Genomic DNA, 16,420 nt, shown 5'->3' on the forward strand with positions numbered 1-16,420 from the left:
TTGCGCTCATTTCCCGTTGGTTGGTTGAACTTCTGTCGAAGATATGCAGCCATCTGCTCTACACACCCGGAAATAATTTGTAGTTATATAGGTAGGTAGGTAATGCGAAGGACATCAATCTTCTTCACTATTCTCTGTGAAAATCGTGTCTTTATTGTGCAGGCGATTGCGACATTCCTCCCCGCTGATGACGTCATGGTTTCCTTAGCTACGCATTCTGGTGGAAGCCATCAACAGCCTCGTTTGCTCGTCTCTCGATCTTTGCCATGTCTGCCGCAACAACCCATGGGTGGTGCACATTCTCTGTGGAACAAAGTTGGGTCGAACAGAGCAGACAGAGATCTATTGACTGTCACGATCTCGTACAACGGCTCTCACATCCTCTTCTGCTTGAATATTTGGCGCTAGGTTCCGTCCCACGAGCTCTCTTGACAAGCGAAGCTAGCCGATTAGTTTGCACTTGCAATTGGAATTATTTGCTCTCAACCACAATGAATGCACGTCGTACACTCGCTTTTACTTTAGCCTTGCTCTTCGACGCTTCGGCAGTTGGAGCGTTTACATCTCTCTTGACAACCTTCAAAACGAGCCGTATCTCTATCACTTATTTGCCGGCCACAGTCAAACCTGCGCCAAAAAACAAGGGATACGAACCCAAATGGAAGAAGAAGGAGACTTTGGCCGACCAAAATGGGGGCATCAAAGATTTCAAGCAAATCGGGCTCAAGGGAAACGTCCCGGTTATATTCAAGCAAGGCAACGAGACCCGCGCGACCGTCGCCTTGGCAGGGCAGCCACTTCGCGATGTCGCGACCCAAGCCGATCAATTTATCAAGTACGGATGTGGCAAAGGGGAATGCGGCACCTGCGAATGCCTCGTCAATGGACAATGGATTCGACCTTGTCAAACCAATGTACCCGGAAATTTGGCCCCGGGTGAAGAGTACGTTGTTCAGGTGAAGGAAGTCAAGAACAAGGCAGTTAGCTCCGGAAAGTTTTATTCTTTTCGATCTTTTATCATGGGATTCTACAATAATTTGCTCGGCATGGTTGGGTTCGTCAAATACCGTCGAGCAGCTAAGAAGAATTGGCTAGAGCGACAAGAGTACGAGGACTTGATTCGGCAAAAGACAATGCAAAAGAAGATAGCGAGAGAAAGATCTGTCGAGGAGGACAAAAACAACAAATTGTCTCCTTGACCTCATCTTCACTGATGCCACTAGGTTGTCAAGTGTTCATAAATACTGCACCGAAGTATAGTATCCATGGCAATAGCTAGGGAATGTTGAAAAATATTTTACAAGCCTTTTCAGTCTGAAATTGAATGAGCTTTCTGCAATAGTGAACAAGTGGGGACGGCTGGGATCGTGAGACGCTGCCTTGAGTTGAATGCATTTGCTAACTTTGGGCCATAGATCTCACAATCTCCCATTCGTCTTCGTCCATTGAAGATGCGAGCAAATCAGTCATGTCGGAACTTCGTAGAGTGTCAAATGCGTGGCTTTGTTCTTCCGAAGCAGTCTTACTGTAGTTCCGACTTAAAGCAATCGGTGTGATATCATGGTAGTCGGCAAGATCGTCTGTCCCTTGCTGGTGACGTAGAAGCTCTTGCTGCCGCTGAACTATGTTAGACAATGCAGGGAACTGTGTTGTCACTGTATCTCGATCGGGCTGAGGGAATACAGAGGAAGAGGGAATTACAATGACATTCGAATCGCCACTCACTGGACTGCTCTCGCGAGAAGACTGCTTAGCCGCAAAACGGAGTGCATGGCTGACCTTGTCTCGTGCAGCACCGAAGGAGATTTCATGCCATTCGCCCCCTTTTAAGGTGAGAAACCGAGCATGGTAAATCTCCTTCATATTTTGCACAATCTCTTGCGTCATATCCATCTTTTCTTGCTTCAATTGAGCGGTTCCATAACGATGAGCTGATGCTTCAATCAATTGACGAAAAACTTGGTTGCCAGGGTGCCGTCCGTAGGTCTTGTCTTTCCCACAAAGCACATCATTGGGCGTTATGGTTGTTGCCTCCATTGTCGGTTGGCGTCCGTGTGGAATGAACGCCGGAAACATCGTCGTCGATCTATCCGCGCAGGAAAAAGTCATATATAATCAAAATGATATTAGTTTATGCAATGTCGGGGTGTTTTCAAATTTGACACGATTCCCGGAGGCCACAACGCCAAACCTAAGCCACGTGATGATATATGTATATAACAGACAATCAAGCCATTTACAATTATTATTATATAGTGTTCAGAAACGCTGACGTACATCTAGGAAAGAGAAAACATCCTCAAAAGCACGGCTGCGAAATTGGATTTCGATTGCTGTGAGACATTCCAGTTTCTTTGGTTTCATTCACTGTCAACATCTCTGCGTACGTCCTCACAAGAGATCGAGACAGAAAATTGGAAAAGTGCATAGCGTTTTATAAAAAAGATGAAAATAGTATATATACCATTATCCAATCAAGAAACATCTTGTGAGGGGTTTACTGTTAGCCCGAAAATTAGTCCATGTGAAGAACACTGACTTTACTCCTGAGGCTTCACTGCTGTAATGTAGCTGTAAGGTCATGGATTGGCTCCAATCCTGGTTGGCCGACATCAATCCGTTTCATGGCGCAATCATCTCTAATACAGAAAATCTCCTAATCTCGGTGATCCAATTTTTGACCCTCTGAGAAATAGCTTGCAGTCAGAGAAACGAGACGTATAAGAAGTTGGGAAGAAGGCTCTGCTTCACATGAGTTCTTGTTTGGTTTTTAATTTATCGTAGCCTTATTGTCAACTTTTGATGAGCACTTTTGAGTATTGCCTGATTTGCAGCAAATCATTAAGCATGGCCGATTATATCACGAGTAAGAGTATTTGGAAGTTCTTGCCAATTGACCTTCTCCTGTTTGAGAAAATGACCACAATATTCCGTTCTGACAGGCTGAGCGACCTTGAACCAATTTACGTCAATTTCTTTTCAACTCATTGTCGAGCTATAACTCAAATACTTCTCATGGTATGAGAGAAGTCTGATGAGTTTTCACCTTGTTATTTTAATAAAGGTAGTCCAGTGGCCAAAGTGATTAGCGGGGCAGCAAATGCCACAAACTTGAAAAATAATCTAACGTTGCTGATTTGCAAGAAAGTGGTTGCTCTCCGTAGCGTCCGTTAAACCTAAAAAGGCGTAAACAAATGTGTTAGAACGAGGAGTAGGACTTTTCATTAGCATCCTGGGCAGAAACTCTGCAAACAAAAACGAGTCAACCTTAGCGCTATCGTTCATGTTCGAACGACCTATCATTGTGTATTTTACAGGAATTCATCACTCTCGATATCTGCTGCATCCAAAGGATTGGGCTGCTTCTAGATACGTACCATTCATGCCGGTGAACGTTTCGGCTTTTCACTTATCGTATTGTGATCGCCGTTGCTTCGTGTGGGGGGTTGTGATCGATAGAAGAGTCCCTGTGATAATCAGGAATCGTCGACGCCTCCTTCCGTCCACGGATCTCAATATCTGCCCCCAAATCCAATCCCAAATCCAAATTAGTTGGGAGAGGCCATCGTCGTAGTGTGGAACAGTAGCCACGATTACCTGCGCCAAATGCAACAGCGCGTCGGCGAGGGCCAGCATGGGGATAAATAGAAGAGTGGGAGGCATGATGATAACCATGACCAGCGTTGGTATTCCCCACCGTGTGTGTCGTATTCGGTGAACAACGCTGACGAATCGATGAAATACAGACTGTATACTTATCACAATCCAATGATGGTCATGACGTTGGTTGTCCAGTCGGGTTTTGGAAAGTAAATTTGGTGTAATGGAACCCTTAGTCCAAGTATCGTCACCTCGAAATGAGGAAGTTAAAGGCGATGACTGCATCTGGGATGGGTAACTGTCATCGCTGGGATCTTGGTCTTCCTTCATCGTCAGAAATTTTTGGTCCGGAGGTTCGCTGCGGGTAGTGAGATTGAAGAAAAATGGAACAATAGAAAGACAATACACCAGCGAACCTACCATGGTGGATAAAGGGTAGTATGGATGTTTATGTTAAAATCAGGAACGAAGTGAACTAGCGTACTCCCGGCTGCTCGACAGGGACAGTTGCGATGGCAGTCATACGTCGCTGGTTGCTTCCGGTTCGAATGAGCCTAACTGTTTCTACAGTCCTGCTAATATCGAAATGCAGTGGCAAAAAAGCTTTTAACAAACACTAACGTAGTAAAATGCGACGGCAGCTACCTGCCGAAACAGTAAACATTTTAAATACTCAAAAGACAAATACACTTTGAATCCTTTTCAAATGTCTTTCCATGTTTACGTTGTTTTACTGTTACGTCTTTGGTGACAGAGAAAAGCTAGAATGCTAGCACGGACTATTCGTATCGCTCGCTACCAAATTCGATGCATCTGAGTTTCCAGCCGTTATTCCGTTGTACCGAGGGGATAGATGAAAAGTAAAATATAGCGCACACTCTTTATTAGTCGTAGCCAATCGTACGTATCATTGGTAACTACCAACGCAACCATGGACACTGTTACTCGTCTGTTTTTCCTTCTATCTCTAGTGCTTCTTCATGAAGCAAGCCAGGCTTTTCTGGGACAAATGGCGACCCGCCACGGCGCTATGGGCCGTAGTATTTCGCATATGAGTACGATGGCTGACCAACCAAAGCTTGGACGGTTCGACAGCAGTATTGAAACAAGCAACGACGACAGCGACGGCGACAACCATAGAAATAAGAAGCTTACCGAATTGCTGGAGCACACCAGGGGACAGCTACTCGAATCTCAAAGCAACGTGACTTCCATGGAAGCACAACTGAAGGAGCTGAATGGCAAAGTTCCTGACCTAGAATTTAAAATCACTGAAATGCGCGTTAAGCTCTCGGAAGAACAACGTGCCCGCAAAACAGCGGAATCGGCTTTGGATGCACTAAAGGCTTCGAATGAACAGCTTACGGCTACACTAAATGAGGAACGGATCGAAAAATTAAATGATGCGGAACAGGTCAAGAAAGAACGGGAGAGTATCCGATACATGGTTCAAGCCAGCGTCAAACTAGCCAGGACTCGTATCAAGAACAAATTTATGGATGGAAAGACTGCTATACACACCGTCTTTTCGCCGAAAGATCAACCACTTTGCTAGACGGCCGATTCTCTTGACGATGCGAGTCAATAGCTGTCGGGACATTGGCAAGCACTTTTCCAGGACGGGACACTACGAGTACGACGTTCTCGTCACGACTATGATGTCGCGATGAAAGAAGAAAGCAGGATAATACTGTAGAGTAAACCAGGTATATATAGCTATGTGCGTATACACCGTTATGCATGAGACTTGTTCAAATACACTTTTGCAAAACTCAGATTTGCGTCAGGGGCAAGTATCTTTGTGAGTGTTGTCTGCATTCATCCAAGGCAACATGCCCTGTTTGGCCATGACAGGTTGACACTTGCCAGGTATACTGGGATTGTAGTGTTCGGTCCCCTCACACCACCCAATCGACCCCGAATTGAGACTACCAAAGTAGCGAACCAGCGCATTCACTGCAATCGTTCGTAGATCTGCCCATACTTGCTTGGCGTCATTCATACCACTGCCTGCGTCCCAATCAATTCCGTGCATCAGTGAACGTCGCTGCTCCGACGACGGAATAACACCGGTATCAGGATCATCCTCGTCGTCTTCCCTAAGCGTTGCGTTGGAATCTGCTATTCTGCGCAGTTGTCTGCGTTCCTGTTTGCTCTTATCCCGCGAACCTAATCTGCGTGAATAGACCCGTGGAGCCCGCCCACTCAACTGGGAAACAATCATACTTACCGTCATATCGTCAGGGTGCACTGGATGGGCCAGAACAAACTCACGTATCGGTGCCAAAACGGGGTGCCATAGAAAGCACAAATAGTTAACGTGCAGAAATGATCCCGAAGGAAGCACCATATTTGCATCGTAGTTGGCAAAGTATCGAAAATTATAGCTGACTTTGTCGTCCACATTCGTACAGTGGGTGACAAACAACGAATCGTTCGGTTTAGGATCGAGTTCCGTGCGCTCTTTCTGCTGCCGTGGTCCGTAATCTAGTTGCCGCGCCATGGCACCAATCTGCGCCGAAGAATGGCGTTTCCACAGCTCAAAGCCTCCTCGAACAGCAGCGCTAGAATAAAAGGGGCCATCGTCATCGTAGTATAGAATCGCCTTGCTTGTCACCTGAACAACGTCTGGATGATATCGATTCATTAGGTCGTTGGGGAAGCCCATCTTCAGCGGGTAAACTATACGCAGTTTGTGACCTTTGGCGAAAACTAGAACTTTTCTGCCGTGTTCAGACTCGTCCACTTCGCGTTCGCCATTCCAAACGATTACGACTTCCGACACTATGTCGTTCCACTCTTCCTCTTCCAACATTTTGCGAATCATGTTCAGTGTTATACCAAGTCGATCAGGATTATAGGCCATGAAAACGACAGTAAATTGGGATTCATGGCATTCTGTGTCGGCAGGGAGCTCACATTGCCATCTTGATGGTTCCGCTATAGGGTCACCGATGGATTTGGAAGTGTTCCAAGCTTCGACATCCACCAAAAATCCGAAAGCTGGCAAGGTGGCGATGGTGTCCTTTTGATAATGTATTCTTGTTGATACATCGTAGCCGGTAAAGCCGTCTGGTTCCAATGATCTACAAAGCTGGTCGTCACGCTTTGCTCTCTCGTAGATGGCATCAATTCCAGGTGGTAGTCTCCAAGTCGCAGCGTCGTTCGGCGTCGGCAATTTCGGCAGATCATCAAGATTTTTCTTTTGAAATGGTAGACGTGGAATACCTAAAGCACTCTTCGTTTCTCCATCATTGATTGCGCTCTTCTTGAGCAGTGTTGAATGACTCCGCCAAAGGATGGTGAGCCACAAAGCGGCGAGTAATATACAGAATACCACACCGTACCGACCCAAACATGTCAAAAACTGAAAGCTGGAGTTCGATCTCTGTTGCCGCTGTATCTTATTCGCACTCGAGGACTTGCGATATAATTTTGCTGGTGCCATAGCCATAAAGTTGAAGAAGACAATGGGAAACGAAAGTGAAGGCGTCCTCAGATGCAAAGGAGAGGGATGGAATATCAGCGAACTTATTACTGTTGTCATTATCTTGGGCTTTTTGGCGTGAAGACGGTCATTTTTCGGTTTTTTTCTTGTGTTAGTCAGAACGAAGACAGGCGTTACTGTTTTGGACTCGTTGGACGAGAAATCTTCCATCAAATTGTCTTCCTGTTAACATTATCTAATTTATGGGCAAGGTCATTCTTAGTCATACTCATGCAAAAGCGCCTATTTTCACTCACTGTCACTTTTATCCAAAAATTATGGTACAGTACGTGGTATTTAGACTGTTACGTTCTAAGAGACAAGCAACCCACAACTTAAGATTACTGTCAACTCTACTAGATCACATATGGAACAAATTGATCAGAAGACTCGTCCACTTCGCATTTGCCATTCCAAACGATTACGACCTCCGACACTTGGGAAATATAACAACTCATAATTTCAGGGCTTCTGTGCAGGTCCTAAGCTGAAAAGGCATAGAAACTTGTATTTTGCTTTGTCAAGGAATTCTGCTTTAATCGTTTTTTGGCAAGCAATACATATGTGTTGGCATTTATAAAGTCAGCTTTGCATTCATTCATGGATACTGCATATTAAACACCTGAATGCAACAATTTCCAAATGCACCATTAATGGGAATAGACAAATGGGACTGCCTGTTTAGTTTGCATTAGAAAGTCCCTAATACATGCAACGCATTTGTTTTGATAGTCTTTTTGCCATCCCTATCAACCAACTGTGGTCACCAAACAAAAAAGTCATTTCAATTGCATCATCAAATAAATCTAGTTTTCTTGTTTCTATGTCAACATTAAGTATCTCCTGGCGTCTGAAGGCAGCATGAGGTGATCAAGACTTGTCTGGCTCCTAACATAGGAGATATGGTGGGCACATCTATTACAGTTGTCATGCTTCTGTGCATGACAATGGTGAAGTCCCTAAACAGTCACATGATTTTTGTGAATGCTTAACTGGGGCAACACCTGTCCAAAGCCAGCTGTGTTGGAATTGTTGGGCAAACGCACCACAACCCAAATACTGTGTGCCCTTATGCAAGCCAATACTCAAAACTCTCTTTTCTTGACATTCTTCAAGCATGAGGTCCATACCTCCCTACCAATTGGACTGGTCCTAGGTAGTCCTTCTTGACACTGGAGAACAAGGAGGATATGAACTTTGCTTACAGGAATAATCAAGCACTCACAGAGGTGTAGCATTAACAACAGCAAGGTCTGGCATCAGTTGTCAAAGGACCTCAAAAATTTTGCAGTCTATTGATTGATTCTACCACAGGCTTCTTATGAAACTCCTGTTTATCAATTTTACTGACTACATAGAAGGTACCTCTTACCATTTTGGGAACAACCCAGTTGCAATAGCACCCAGAGTGAATGTGTATTACATTGACAACTGTACATGCAGAAGAACTGGGTAAGTTGTCAACTGCAAAGTTGGTTTTGAGTACCGCATTGCGCAATTGCGCGCATGCCTTGAGTCATGACACCCAAGGCAAGTTGGCCAAAACTAATTGTGTGTGTTTGGTCACAGATTGCAACAATGATTGTTTTGGATTGGTGACTGGACAGTTGAATGTCCAAATACATCATGTGACTGTTTTGGGTCTTGACCGTTACCATGCTTGGAAGCGTGGTTACTATGACAAACTTGCCCACAGTAGCGTGTACAATACCGTGAGATTGATGAAAATGGTCCACGGTAGTGCTTAAGACAGTGGAACTGGACCACGGTGGTTTTGGCACCATGGAACTTCATGAAACTGAATAGATTTTGCTTTAGTTTAGAGCTTATAAATCTTTACAACAATTGTGTGAAAACCATTTTTGTTAGTTTGTCTCTCTTTGTTAGAAGCCAGACAAGTCTTGATCACCTTGTGCTGTCTTCAGAAGCCAGGAGATACTTGACTTTGACAGATTAACAGTCTTGGATTGCTAATCACTTTGCTCCCGTTTGTTTGGGAATTGTCTGGTTCTGTGACAGAACGGCAATAAGACAATCCGTTGGGTAAGACCTGTTGTTGTTTTCGGTCTGCTGACAAGTTGATCAAATAAATTGTTATCTTGATTGTCCTTGGTGCACAAGATACTGCATTTTTGTCTTGTTTGTCCTTGGTGCACAAGATATTGTTGTGTGAATGACCCGACAGTTGCATTTGAGAATCATTCCTGCTTTGAACATGGACCCGCTTGAGCATGTCCTTGTTAACCTTTTGGGTGCCACGTTATTGGACTTGCCCTATTGTTGTTTCTTTGCGGAGTACGGAATTACTCAGGCTAGTGAGTTGACTGCTATCAATGAGACGCGCCTTGCAACCATTTCATTTGGTGTTGTGACACCAGTTGCTGGAGATGGTACATCCACTACTGTTCGTACTTTCCTTCTGCCTGCCCAGCAGGGTTGGATCACAAAGATCATCACTTGGTTCCTTGCCCAAGGACCCAATGTTACAAATGCTACCTGGTTTGTGTTGACACCAGCTATGCTTGAATACTAGCAACCAGCATTGGTCCCTGTTGCATCAGCTGCCCCGGCTACATCTGTTGTTGCCTCTGTTGCTAGGAGTACTCTGGAAAAGAGTTCTGCTGCAAAGTTTCGAAAAACCATTAAGAATCACTCTGTTGCATACCCTTTGTTCAATGAAGACCATCTCTGGGTGACTTGGAGTACAAATATTTGTATCAAGCTCCGCATTCATGGTGTCCAGCTTGTTCTTGATCATGATTATGTTCCTCAGACTGATGAGGAAGTGGAGACCTTTTTGGAGATGCAAAATTTTGTCTTTGGTATATTCAGTGATACCCTGTTGACCTCTCATGCACGCGGTATTCTACACATTGATGACTTGGATGCTCAAGCTGTGACCTGGTTGCATCACATGGCAAGGATATTAATGCGCAAATTATGGCTATGTCTATTGAGACAAAGTTGACCCTGTACTCACTTGCAACTTCAAGAGCCAAAACCTGTGTTGCTTTTCTCACAACTTGGTGTAACGTCATCTATGACTTGGAGCACATTACTGACTTTCAACTCCCTGATCATCAGAAAATTGTCTGTCTTAAGTCTGCTGTCCGTTTGCATCCGCAATTGAAATTGTTCCTTGGCAATGTCCAGCTTTACTCTTGTACCCATGTGGGGAAGAGTGCCAATGATTCTGACTTTGAATATATTTATGATCTGATGCTTGAGCATGCCACTGATATTGACCATACTGATCTGGAAGATGGTAAGACTCCTGAATCTCAGGGCACTGTGGCTTTGAATGACTGGGATGCCCCCTCTGTTGATGAGGAGGATGCCCTCTCTGCTGATGAAAAGGTGTCATTCCTACTGTGGATTCACTCAATGCCTTGAACTTGAATGAACTGAGACTCTGGTACATGCTGAAATGACTTAGCCATGCATGAGAAATAAACTCTACACAATCATAGAAAAATATAAAGGATAAGTTCCTAATTGGATGTGTTGTTACTTAGGAGGAGTTCGCGCTCAAAAAATATTACTTAGAAAAACTCGGATTTGGCCCAGATAGGGGAATTGCGGGCTAGGCGTCGCCCGGATAGGGAATTTCCTCATTTTTTAAATCGTCCATCATATTGGAAGCGATATTGTGAAGAATAGTTGTTTGCATGGAGAATTTTCATCTAATGTTTAGAAGTATCAACTGTAAGATGGTAGTGCGTATGCAAAATCATTTTTTTCACATTCCACATTTGTTTGATGACTCCAATAGTACTGCCACTTCTCTAGATTAATGCAGCATTGCATTGCATTCGGTTCCTCTTATGACCGTCTACGGCTAGATTCTTCAATGCCAACTATTTCTACCACAATACCACTTGGATGGAATGCCATGTTACCAATGGTATTGGTATTTGAAGTGTAGAACAACTCTCGGTTGAGAGTATTAATGTTCAAAGCTCAAGGAGAGCAAACAAAATCAGAAACGCGTTTGCTTCAACAAACGAGGTAAAACCGGCTAAATGTTCGCTATAATTCTAACCCTTACCCCTATTTTTGCATTTTAACATCAAAATCCGCCTGTTAAAATGAAAGTGTACAATGCAGTTTTATACTAGTATCAGAAACAATGGTATCGTTTTGAAGCTGCTAATGAGACGAATCCACGTGTGGGGTTAGTTTTATGTCTGAATTTGGTTTGGTGCGTCTCGTAGCAAATGTACATGAATTTTTGGAAATTGTATAAAGTTCCGTCCTTTTTCGGTATCTTTACCTTACCTCCCACCAACGGCAAGAGACCGAATTGGAACATTGTTCGAAGCAGCTGTAAAATTGTTTCATGCTGCTGACCAGTCAGAGAAATTTGAAACGTGCACTTGGCGCTATGTACAATGTAGTGTTCGGATCATCATTTCATCCCGACCTGACTAGGCAGCAGTCTTGAACTCCATGAAATGAGAAAATCGAACCGAAGTGGCCTTTTCTCTATCAGCAACAACGCGAAGGAGGCTTTTAGTTGCTCGACGTAAATATTCTCGAACACATGCATTACATGATAGGTTGCGCGATCGCCTGCGAGAGAGGCTACAATTGCATAGATGCGAAGACAGGCCTATCAAGAACGGAATCTGAACAAGGACAATCAAGGTCACAAAAAACGGAAGCACAGACGATTACTTTGAGATTATTACGAAAGCCATGAAACTATCCTATGTTACTTCACTACCAGCAATGACTTCGGCTTGCAACACCGGGCAATACCGGATGGGACGCTCTTGCATGAATGGTAGTAACTCCATTCGGAATTGTGCTAGACGTCACCATTGCGGAGGCAATCGCCACGGCTGGGGTCATGCGTGCCGGAATGGGGTGGTTCATGAGGATGCAGCGGAAAAGTTGCTTGTGTCTAGCTGGGGTCCTCGTAGTCTTGGTCACCACAACTGTGCGCCGGGAATCGGACCCCATGAAGGACAGCAAGATACGAAAATGTGCTTTGGGCAGGGACACCCAGGCAGTCAAAAAGGCCAAGGCTGGAACTTCTGGCAATCTAGTTCCACTACGCAGGGTCAAGTGCTTAGCCCGGCTCAAGGAAGAGGACGCCGGCAGGGTTTAGGCATGGGTTGGCGCTCGACGGAGGAAAGTCAGCCATGTGAATTGAGAAACATGGTTGGACAGAGTTCCCATGCGCCGTTGGTTGATATCGTTACAGATGATGACCATGTATTTCAAATAGCTTTTGACTTGCCCTATGCAAAACCATCGGACATTGAAATCTCTGTCAATAGACAGGATAGAGTCTTGACTGTTTCGGGTATGCGTCAAATTGGATTTGGAAGTGAAACTTCTATGATCCCTTTCTTGGAGCGCATTTCCATAGATTCATGGATCAGTATGGATCGATTCTCGGCGAAGCTAAGCAACGGATTATTGCTGGTTACAGCCCCAAAAGAATTTGATGCGAAAGACAGCTTTGTCCAGAAGATTTCCATCCAGGATGTCGACACTAAAGAGCAAGCTACGGATTAGAAAATGTAAGTTATAAAAACCTAGCAAAACGAAGTAGAAAACGAGAGACTATTTTTTCATCCCATCAATGTGAAGTGGCTTCTCTATCTTGTCTTTCGTCAATCTGTCAATTCGTGTCCGTGTTGCGGGTTCTAACAATTTTCAAGTCGGTCGTGTCCGTCCGAAAATTCCTTCCAGTTAGTATAAAAACTGACTTCTGACAAAATGCAGCAATCACACCGTGTTATCTAGAAGCGACTTTCTCTCATAGAATAGACCGTGAGCAATAAGGTGACTTCATAGTGTCGACAAGATTGTGCTTTGCTTTACATTACTGCTCATGATCTCGGTCGTATTATTGGAAGCTGAGTATTCTTTGGTTTTGAGAAAGCGTTTTGATCCAGAATCGACGCGTGGCAGTTTACCACCTACCTCTGTATCAGTCGTACACGCAGAAGCGAAGTGTAGTGTCACGAAGGGAACCTCTACAGCAGCGACGTTTTGCGTAAAGGAAGCGTCAAGAAGCCATACGAACGCGTCAACGCTATGTTCCACCCCCAAATAAGCATCCCATATTTTCTGGTCACAATATTTGAGGCGGCAGCCAAAAACAGAAAAAAACCTGCGGATCCCCCGAGAACGAAAGACAATAATGAAACTTTCTACCTACACGATCTTTGCCGCTCTTCCGGTCATGGCGGCTGCTTACAACATGGGCGGTTATCGCTTTGCCCGTCCTCTCTACGTTCGCGGCGTCCGTTGCGAACCTTCGACCCGGGGCAAAAGCCAGTGCCAGCCAGATCCGGTAGACCAGGCCTTTCAAAATCTCGAGAATCAGGTTACCGGAAATGCTCGTGGTCGACGTCGTCGGTGGAAGAATGAAGAAGAGATGCTCCGTCAACAGCAGGAATGGGTCAATCGTGCGTTCGGTCTTGCCTCGGAAGTTGCGTCCAAGGTCAATGCCAACAAAGGAGAAGTTCGGGACGAAGTTCTTCGACAGCAGCAAGAATGGACGAATAGAGCTTTTGCGATTGCCAATGATGTAGCCACTGGCCGTACGACCCCTCGGTATGAAGTGAACGACGATAATGAGGCCTTTTCTGTGGCGTTGGATGTTCCAGGTGTCAAAGCTTCAGACATTGACATTTCCGTAGATGAAGAAGAGCATGTCTTGATGATTTCGGGAGAACGAAAGGTTGGGCGTGGCGAGGATGCGCGGGTGAACAAGTTTTCCAAGAGCTTTTCGCTGGATAGCTCTACTCAGACCGAACAATTAACCGCAAGGTTGAGCAATGGAGTTTTGATGATTACGGTACCGAAAGAATTTAAAAAGAAGGAAAGTACTGTGAGGAAGGTAGCAATAGTCGAAGTGACAGACGATGCTACGCCAATCAATGAAGTTCGGAATAAAGAGAATGAGGACCCGCCTGTATCCGAGAAGGACTATGTTGAGAAAGATGATGCGGAAGATGAGACCAAGCCCACCAAAGACGAGTAAGAATAAGTCAACTATTAGAGAAGTATGCTTTCATTAACTACTTTGTAGAATCACCGTATTCTCGCAGTCAGGTTGCAGCTCCCCAGGGTTCTACTCCACATCATCTCCTGGGGACTTAAAGCTAGGGTGACTTGCCTGTGAAAGCCCTATCACATCTAATAGGAGGTGTGGCGCACGTTAACAGAATTGTGTCTCATGCTCGAACTAACGTAAATGAATAACAGTTTATTTATGTATATTGACTATCTACGACATTGGGACTTGCTACTTGTAACTCCGATTTTCGAGCTCCGATAGGAACCCTCCAGTCTCCATATAACAGATGGGGTAGGTGAGAAATATCGCCTGATATTCAACGACTGTGGCAAGCCAATCTCACATCTCCCTGTTGCAATAGCGGTGCGAGAGTAGACGCCCCCCAAACTATAGCTGTCAATTTGATTTCTGAAAACTGCTCTGTATTTTGTGACGGAAGTAATCTTGTGGAAGAGACTGCTAGGTTAAGAAAAGAGGCTAGACGGAGCATATCAAGGCAGAGAGACCGAGTGGACACGGGGTTTTAGTGCGACGCAGAATGAGCACTTCGAACTCATCTTTTGACCAAATGAAAAGCAAAGACGAGTCACTATCGAGCGGTAGAACTCAAACACGTTTTAGTTTCTATGAGGCGAGCGACTTTGTCGAGTACGCGGCGCCAAAAGAAGAGAACTGCAAAAGCCGATTCAACTTTTACGACGCACAAGAAGTCGTAGCCCAACAGCAACAAAAAACCGAAAAATGCTCAGAGCCAGTAGCTGCGACTCCGACGCGCAGCCTTAACCAGCCCAAGCCGGCAATTCCATCTATCTCGCCTCCACAGCCTCACGAATGTTCTTCAAACGCGGGCGACTCTGTACATATACTGAAATTTTTTCAGGAGCACGAAAGTCAACGAGTTGAGGTCACAGGAAACGGCAGTATTGGCGACAACATCGCAAAGAGCGACATCGGCGCCCAGGCGCACAGCAACAGCTCGGACGCTCCTGATCGTGCGGTAGTTTTATCGGCGACATCCAATGCGTATGAGGCCGCAATAAAAGAAGCTCTGGAACTCATTCGAGCTCATAGGTCCCAGAAACTACCTCAGCCGACGCAGAAGTTATTTGACGTTCGGTCCAAAGATGACACGATGGCTTCGATGCGGTTAGAAAAAGGTCTATCAGAAGAACCGTCCCCTTCTGATCAGCGGATGTTGCAAGCGCGTGATTTGGATGCTTCGCTTACAGATTCGTCAAATTTACCGTGCGAAAACGGCGACGATTCTAGTATTTTGGCTGAAGCCTACCAAATGGAAATTGAAGCTCGACGACGACAAAGGCAGGAGCGTATGGCGCGGTATGCTACCCGTTTGGCTGAACTCAAACATGAAGATGGCATGGAAGGTGAAGCTATATCAGTTGCAAGCGCTATGGCTTGGGTAGATACATTAGATTCAAAAACTTCAGTCACGAAATCGAAGAAAATTGAAACTTGTGCTAAATTGCAAGAGCAGCATCCGCAGTCGGCAGTTCCAGCAGCGCGGAATACCGACCCTATGAGCACGGCGGACTCAATATTGTCCTTTACACAGAAAGATGAGGAAATTCAGCGTGGAGTTGAGAGTGTGCTGATGGCCATTTTGGAACGAGCCAAGACCAGCCGTAGATGCTCAAACACAGTCTTAAATCAAGAGATTGAGCTCGACCCCTCGTGGCGACACGCGGACGAAAGAAAACATAACTTATCTGAAGAAAGTTCCAAGGATGATGCTTTGGTGCAGACGATGGCGGATTTGCTGGATTCAAATTTGACGGATGGGTCGATTGCATCGGTTCAGGTTCAGGAAAAGCAAAGAGATCTGGTACACCGAAACGAAGCCACATATCACAAGCCAGAAGCCGCGTACGCCGATACCTTACATCCATTGGAAGTAATAGAAGTGGAGAACACTAGTACTGCATCTTCTTCATCGACTCATGGAATTGAGGTAGTCAGAAAAAATCCGTGGCTGGCAGGAGAAATTGCTGAGCTAGATGAAGTTGATGAATTAGACAACGTAATTAGAGGTCTGGGCCAGCGCGTTGAACGTGAGGATCTGAATGATAGAGTGCGCAGCCGTCTCGGTAGCAAAGACCTTGGATCTGCGTCACAAAATAGCCGCAACTCGGAAAGAGATCCGCTGGACGATTCCTTCGATCGAAAAGTTCGCAAAGTATTGAGCGGTGAGAAGGTGTTGGGCGACGGCTGTGAGGATTTCCGTTGTGATGTAGGCAGCAATGGCTCTGTAGAGAGCTTTAACAAGGAAGGAGACT

At 45.1% G+C, this 16,420-nt stretch overlaps 8 protein-coding genes across 8 annotated transcripts; 5 read left to right on the forward strand and 3 right to left on the reverse strand.

Moving 5' to 3' along the window:
* Window positions 1-310: 310 nt before the first annotated feature.
* Window positions 311-1,317, forward strand: PHATRDRAFT_46444 (electron carrier protein). Its single transcript, XM_002180774.1, has one exon. It carries the CDS (start codon window positions 492-494, stop codon window positions 1,197-1,199), a length of 708 nt encoding a protein of 235 aa, XP_002180810.1. The 5' UTR covers window positions 311-491; the 3' UTR covers window positions 1,200-1,317.
* Window positions 1,289-2,109, reverse strand: PHATRDRAFT_46445 (predicted protein; the record flags this gene model as incomplete). Its single annotated transcript, XM_002180957.1, has 1 exon — window positions 1,289-2,109. One exon carries the CDS (start codon window positions 2,107-2,109, stop codon window positions 1,399-1,401), a length of 711 nt encoding a protein of 236 aa, XP_002180993.1. The 3' UTR covers window positions 1,289-1,398.
* A 1,296-nt stretch (window positions 2,110-3,405) lies between these two features.
* Window positions 3,406-4,023, reverse strand: PHATRDRAFT_36402 (predicted protein; the record flags this gene model as incomplete). The annotated part of the gene is made up of 1 exon (XM_002180958.1): window positions 3,406-4,023. One exon carries the CDS (start codon window positions 4,021-4,023, stop codon window positions 3,406-3,408), a length of 618 nt encoding a protein of 205 aa, XP_002180994.1.
* Window positions 4,024-4,531: 508 nt separating this feature from the next.
* Window positions 4,532-5,155, forward strand: PHATRDRAFT_36403 (predicted protein; the record flags this gene model as incomplete). Its single annotated transcript, XM_002180775.1, has 1 exon — window positions 4,532-5,155. The coding sequence occupies one exon, from the start codon at window positions 4,532-4,534 to the stop codon at window positions 5,153-5,155; it is 624 nt and encodes a 207-aa protein (XP_002180811.1).
* A 228-nt stretch (window positions 5,156-5,383) lies between these two features.
* On the reverse strand, window positions 5,384-7,545 carry PHATRDRAFT_46446 (predicted protein; the record flags this gene model as incomplete). The annotated part of the gene is made up of 3 exons (XM_002180959.1): window positions 5,384-5,809; window positions 5,831-7,270; window positions 7,453-7,545. The coding sequence occupies 3 exons, from the start codon at window positions 7,543-7,545 to the stop codon at window positions 5,384-5,386; spliced, it is 1,959 nt and encodes a 652-aa protein (XP_002180995.1).
* A 1,757-nt stretch (window positions 7,546-9,302) lies between these two features.
* On the forward strand, window positions 9,303-10,480 carry PHATRDRAFT_36405 (predicted protein; the record flags this gene model as incomplete). The annotated part of the gene is made up of 3 exons (XM_002180776.1): window positions 9,303-9,402; window positions 9,628-9,983; window positions 10,010-10,480. 3 exons carry the CDS (start codon window positions 9,303-9,305, stop codon window positions 10,478-10,480), a joined length of 927 nt encoding a protein of 308 aa, XP_002180812.1.
* An 874-nt stretch (window positions 10,481-11,354) lies between these two features.
* Window positions 11,355-12,634, forward strand: PHATRDRAFT_46447 (predicted protein). Its single transcript, XM_002180777.1, has one exon. The coding sequence runs from the start codon at window positions 11,786-11,788 to the stop codon at window positions 12,611-12,613; it is 828 nt and encodes a 275-aa protein (XP_002180813.1). The 5' UTR covers window positions 11,355-11,785; the 3' UTR covers window positions 12,614-12,634.
* An 88-nt stretch (window positions 12,635-12,722) lies between these two features.
* On the forward strand, window positions 12,723-14,125 carry PHATRDRAFT_46448 (predicted protein). The gene has a single exon (XM_002180778.1). The coding sequence runs from the start codon at window positions 13,245-13,247 to the stop codon at window positions 14,088-14,090; it is 846 nt and encodes a 281-aa protein (XP_002180814.1). The 5' UTR covers window positions 12,723-13,244; the 3' UTR covers window positions 14,091-14,125.
* Window positions 14,126-16,420: the final 2,295 nt, after the last annotated feature.

The sequence above is a fragment of the Phaeodactylum tricornutum genome, chromosome 10 (assembly GCF_000150955.2).
Source record: "Phaeodactylum tricornutum CCAP 1055/1 chromosome 10, whole genome shotgun sequence".
NCBI classification, from domain to species: domain Eukaryota; phylum Bacillariophyta; class Bacillariophyceae; order Surirellales; family Neidiaceae; genus Phaeodactylum; species Phaeodactylum tricornutum.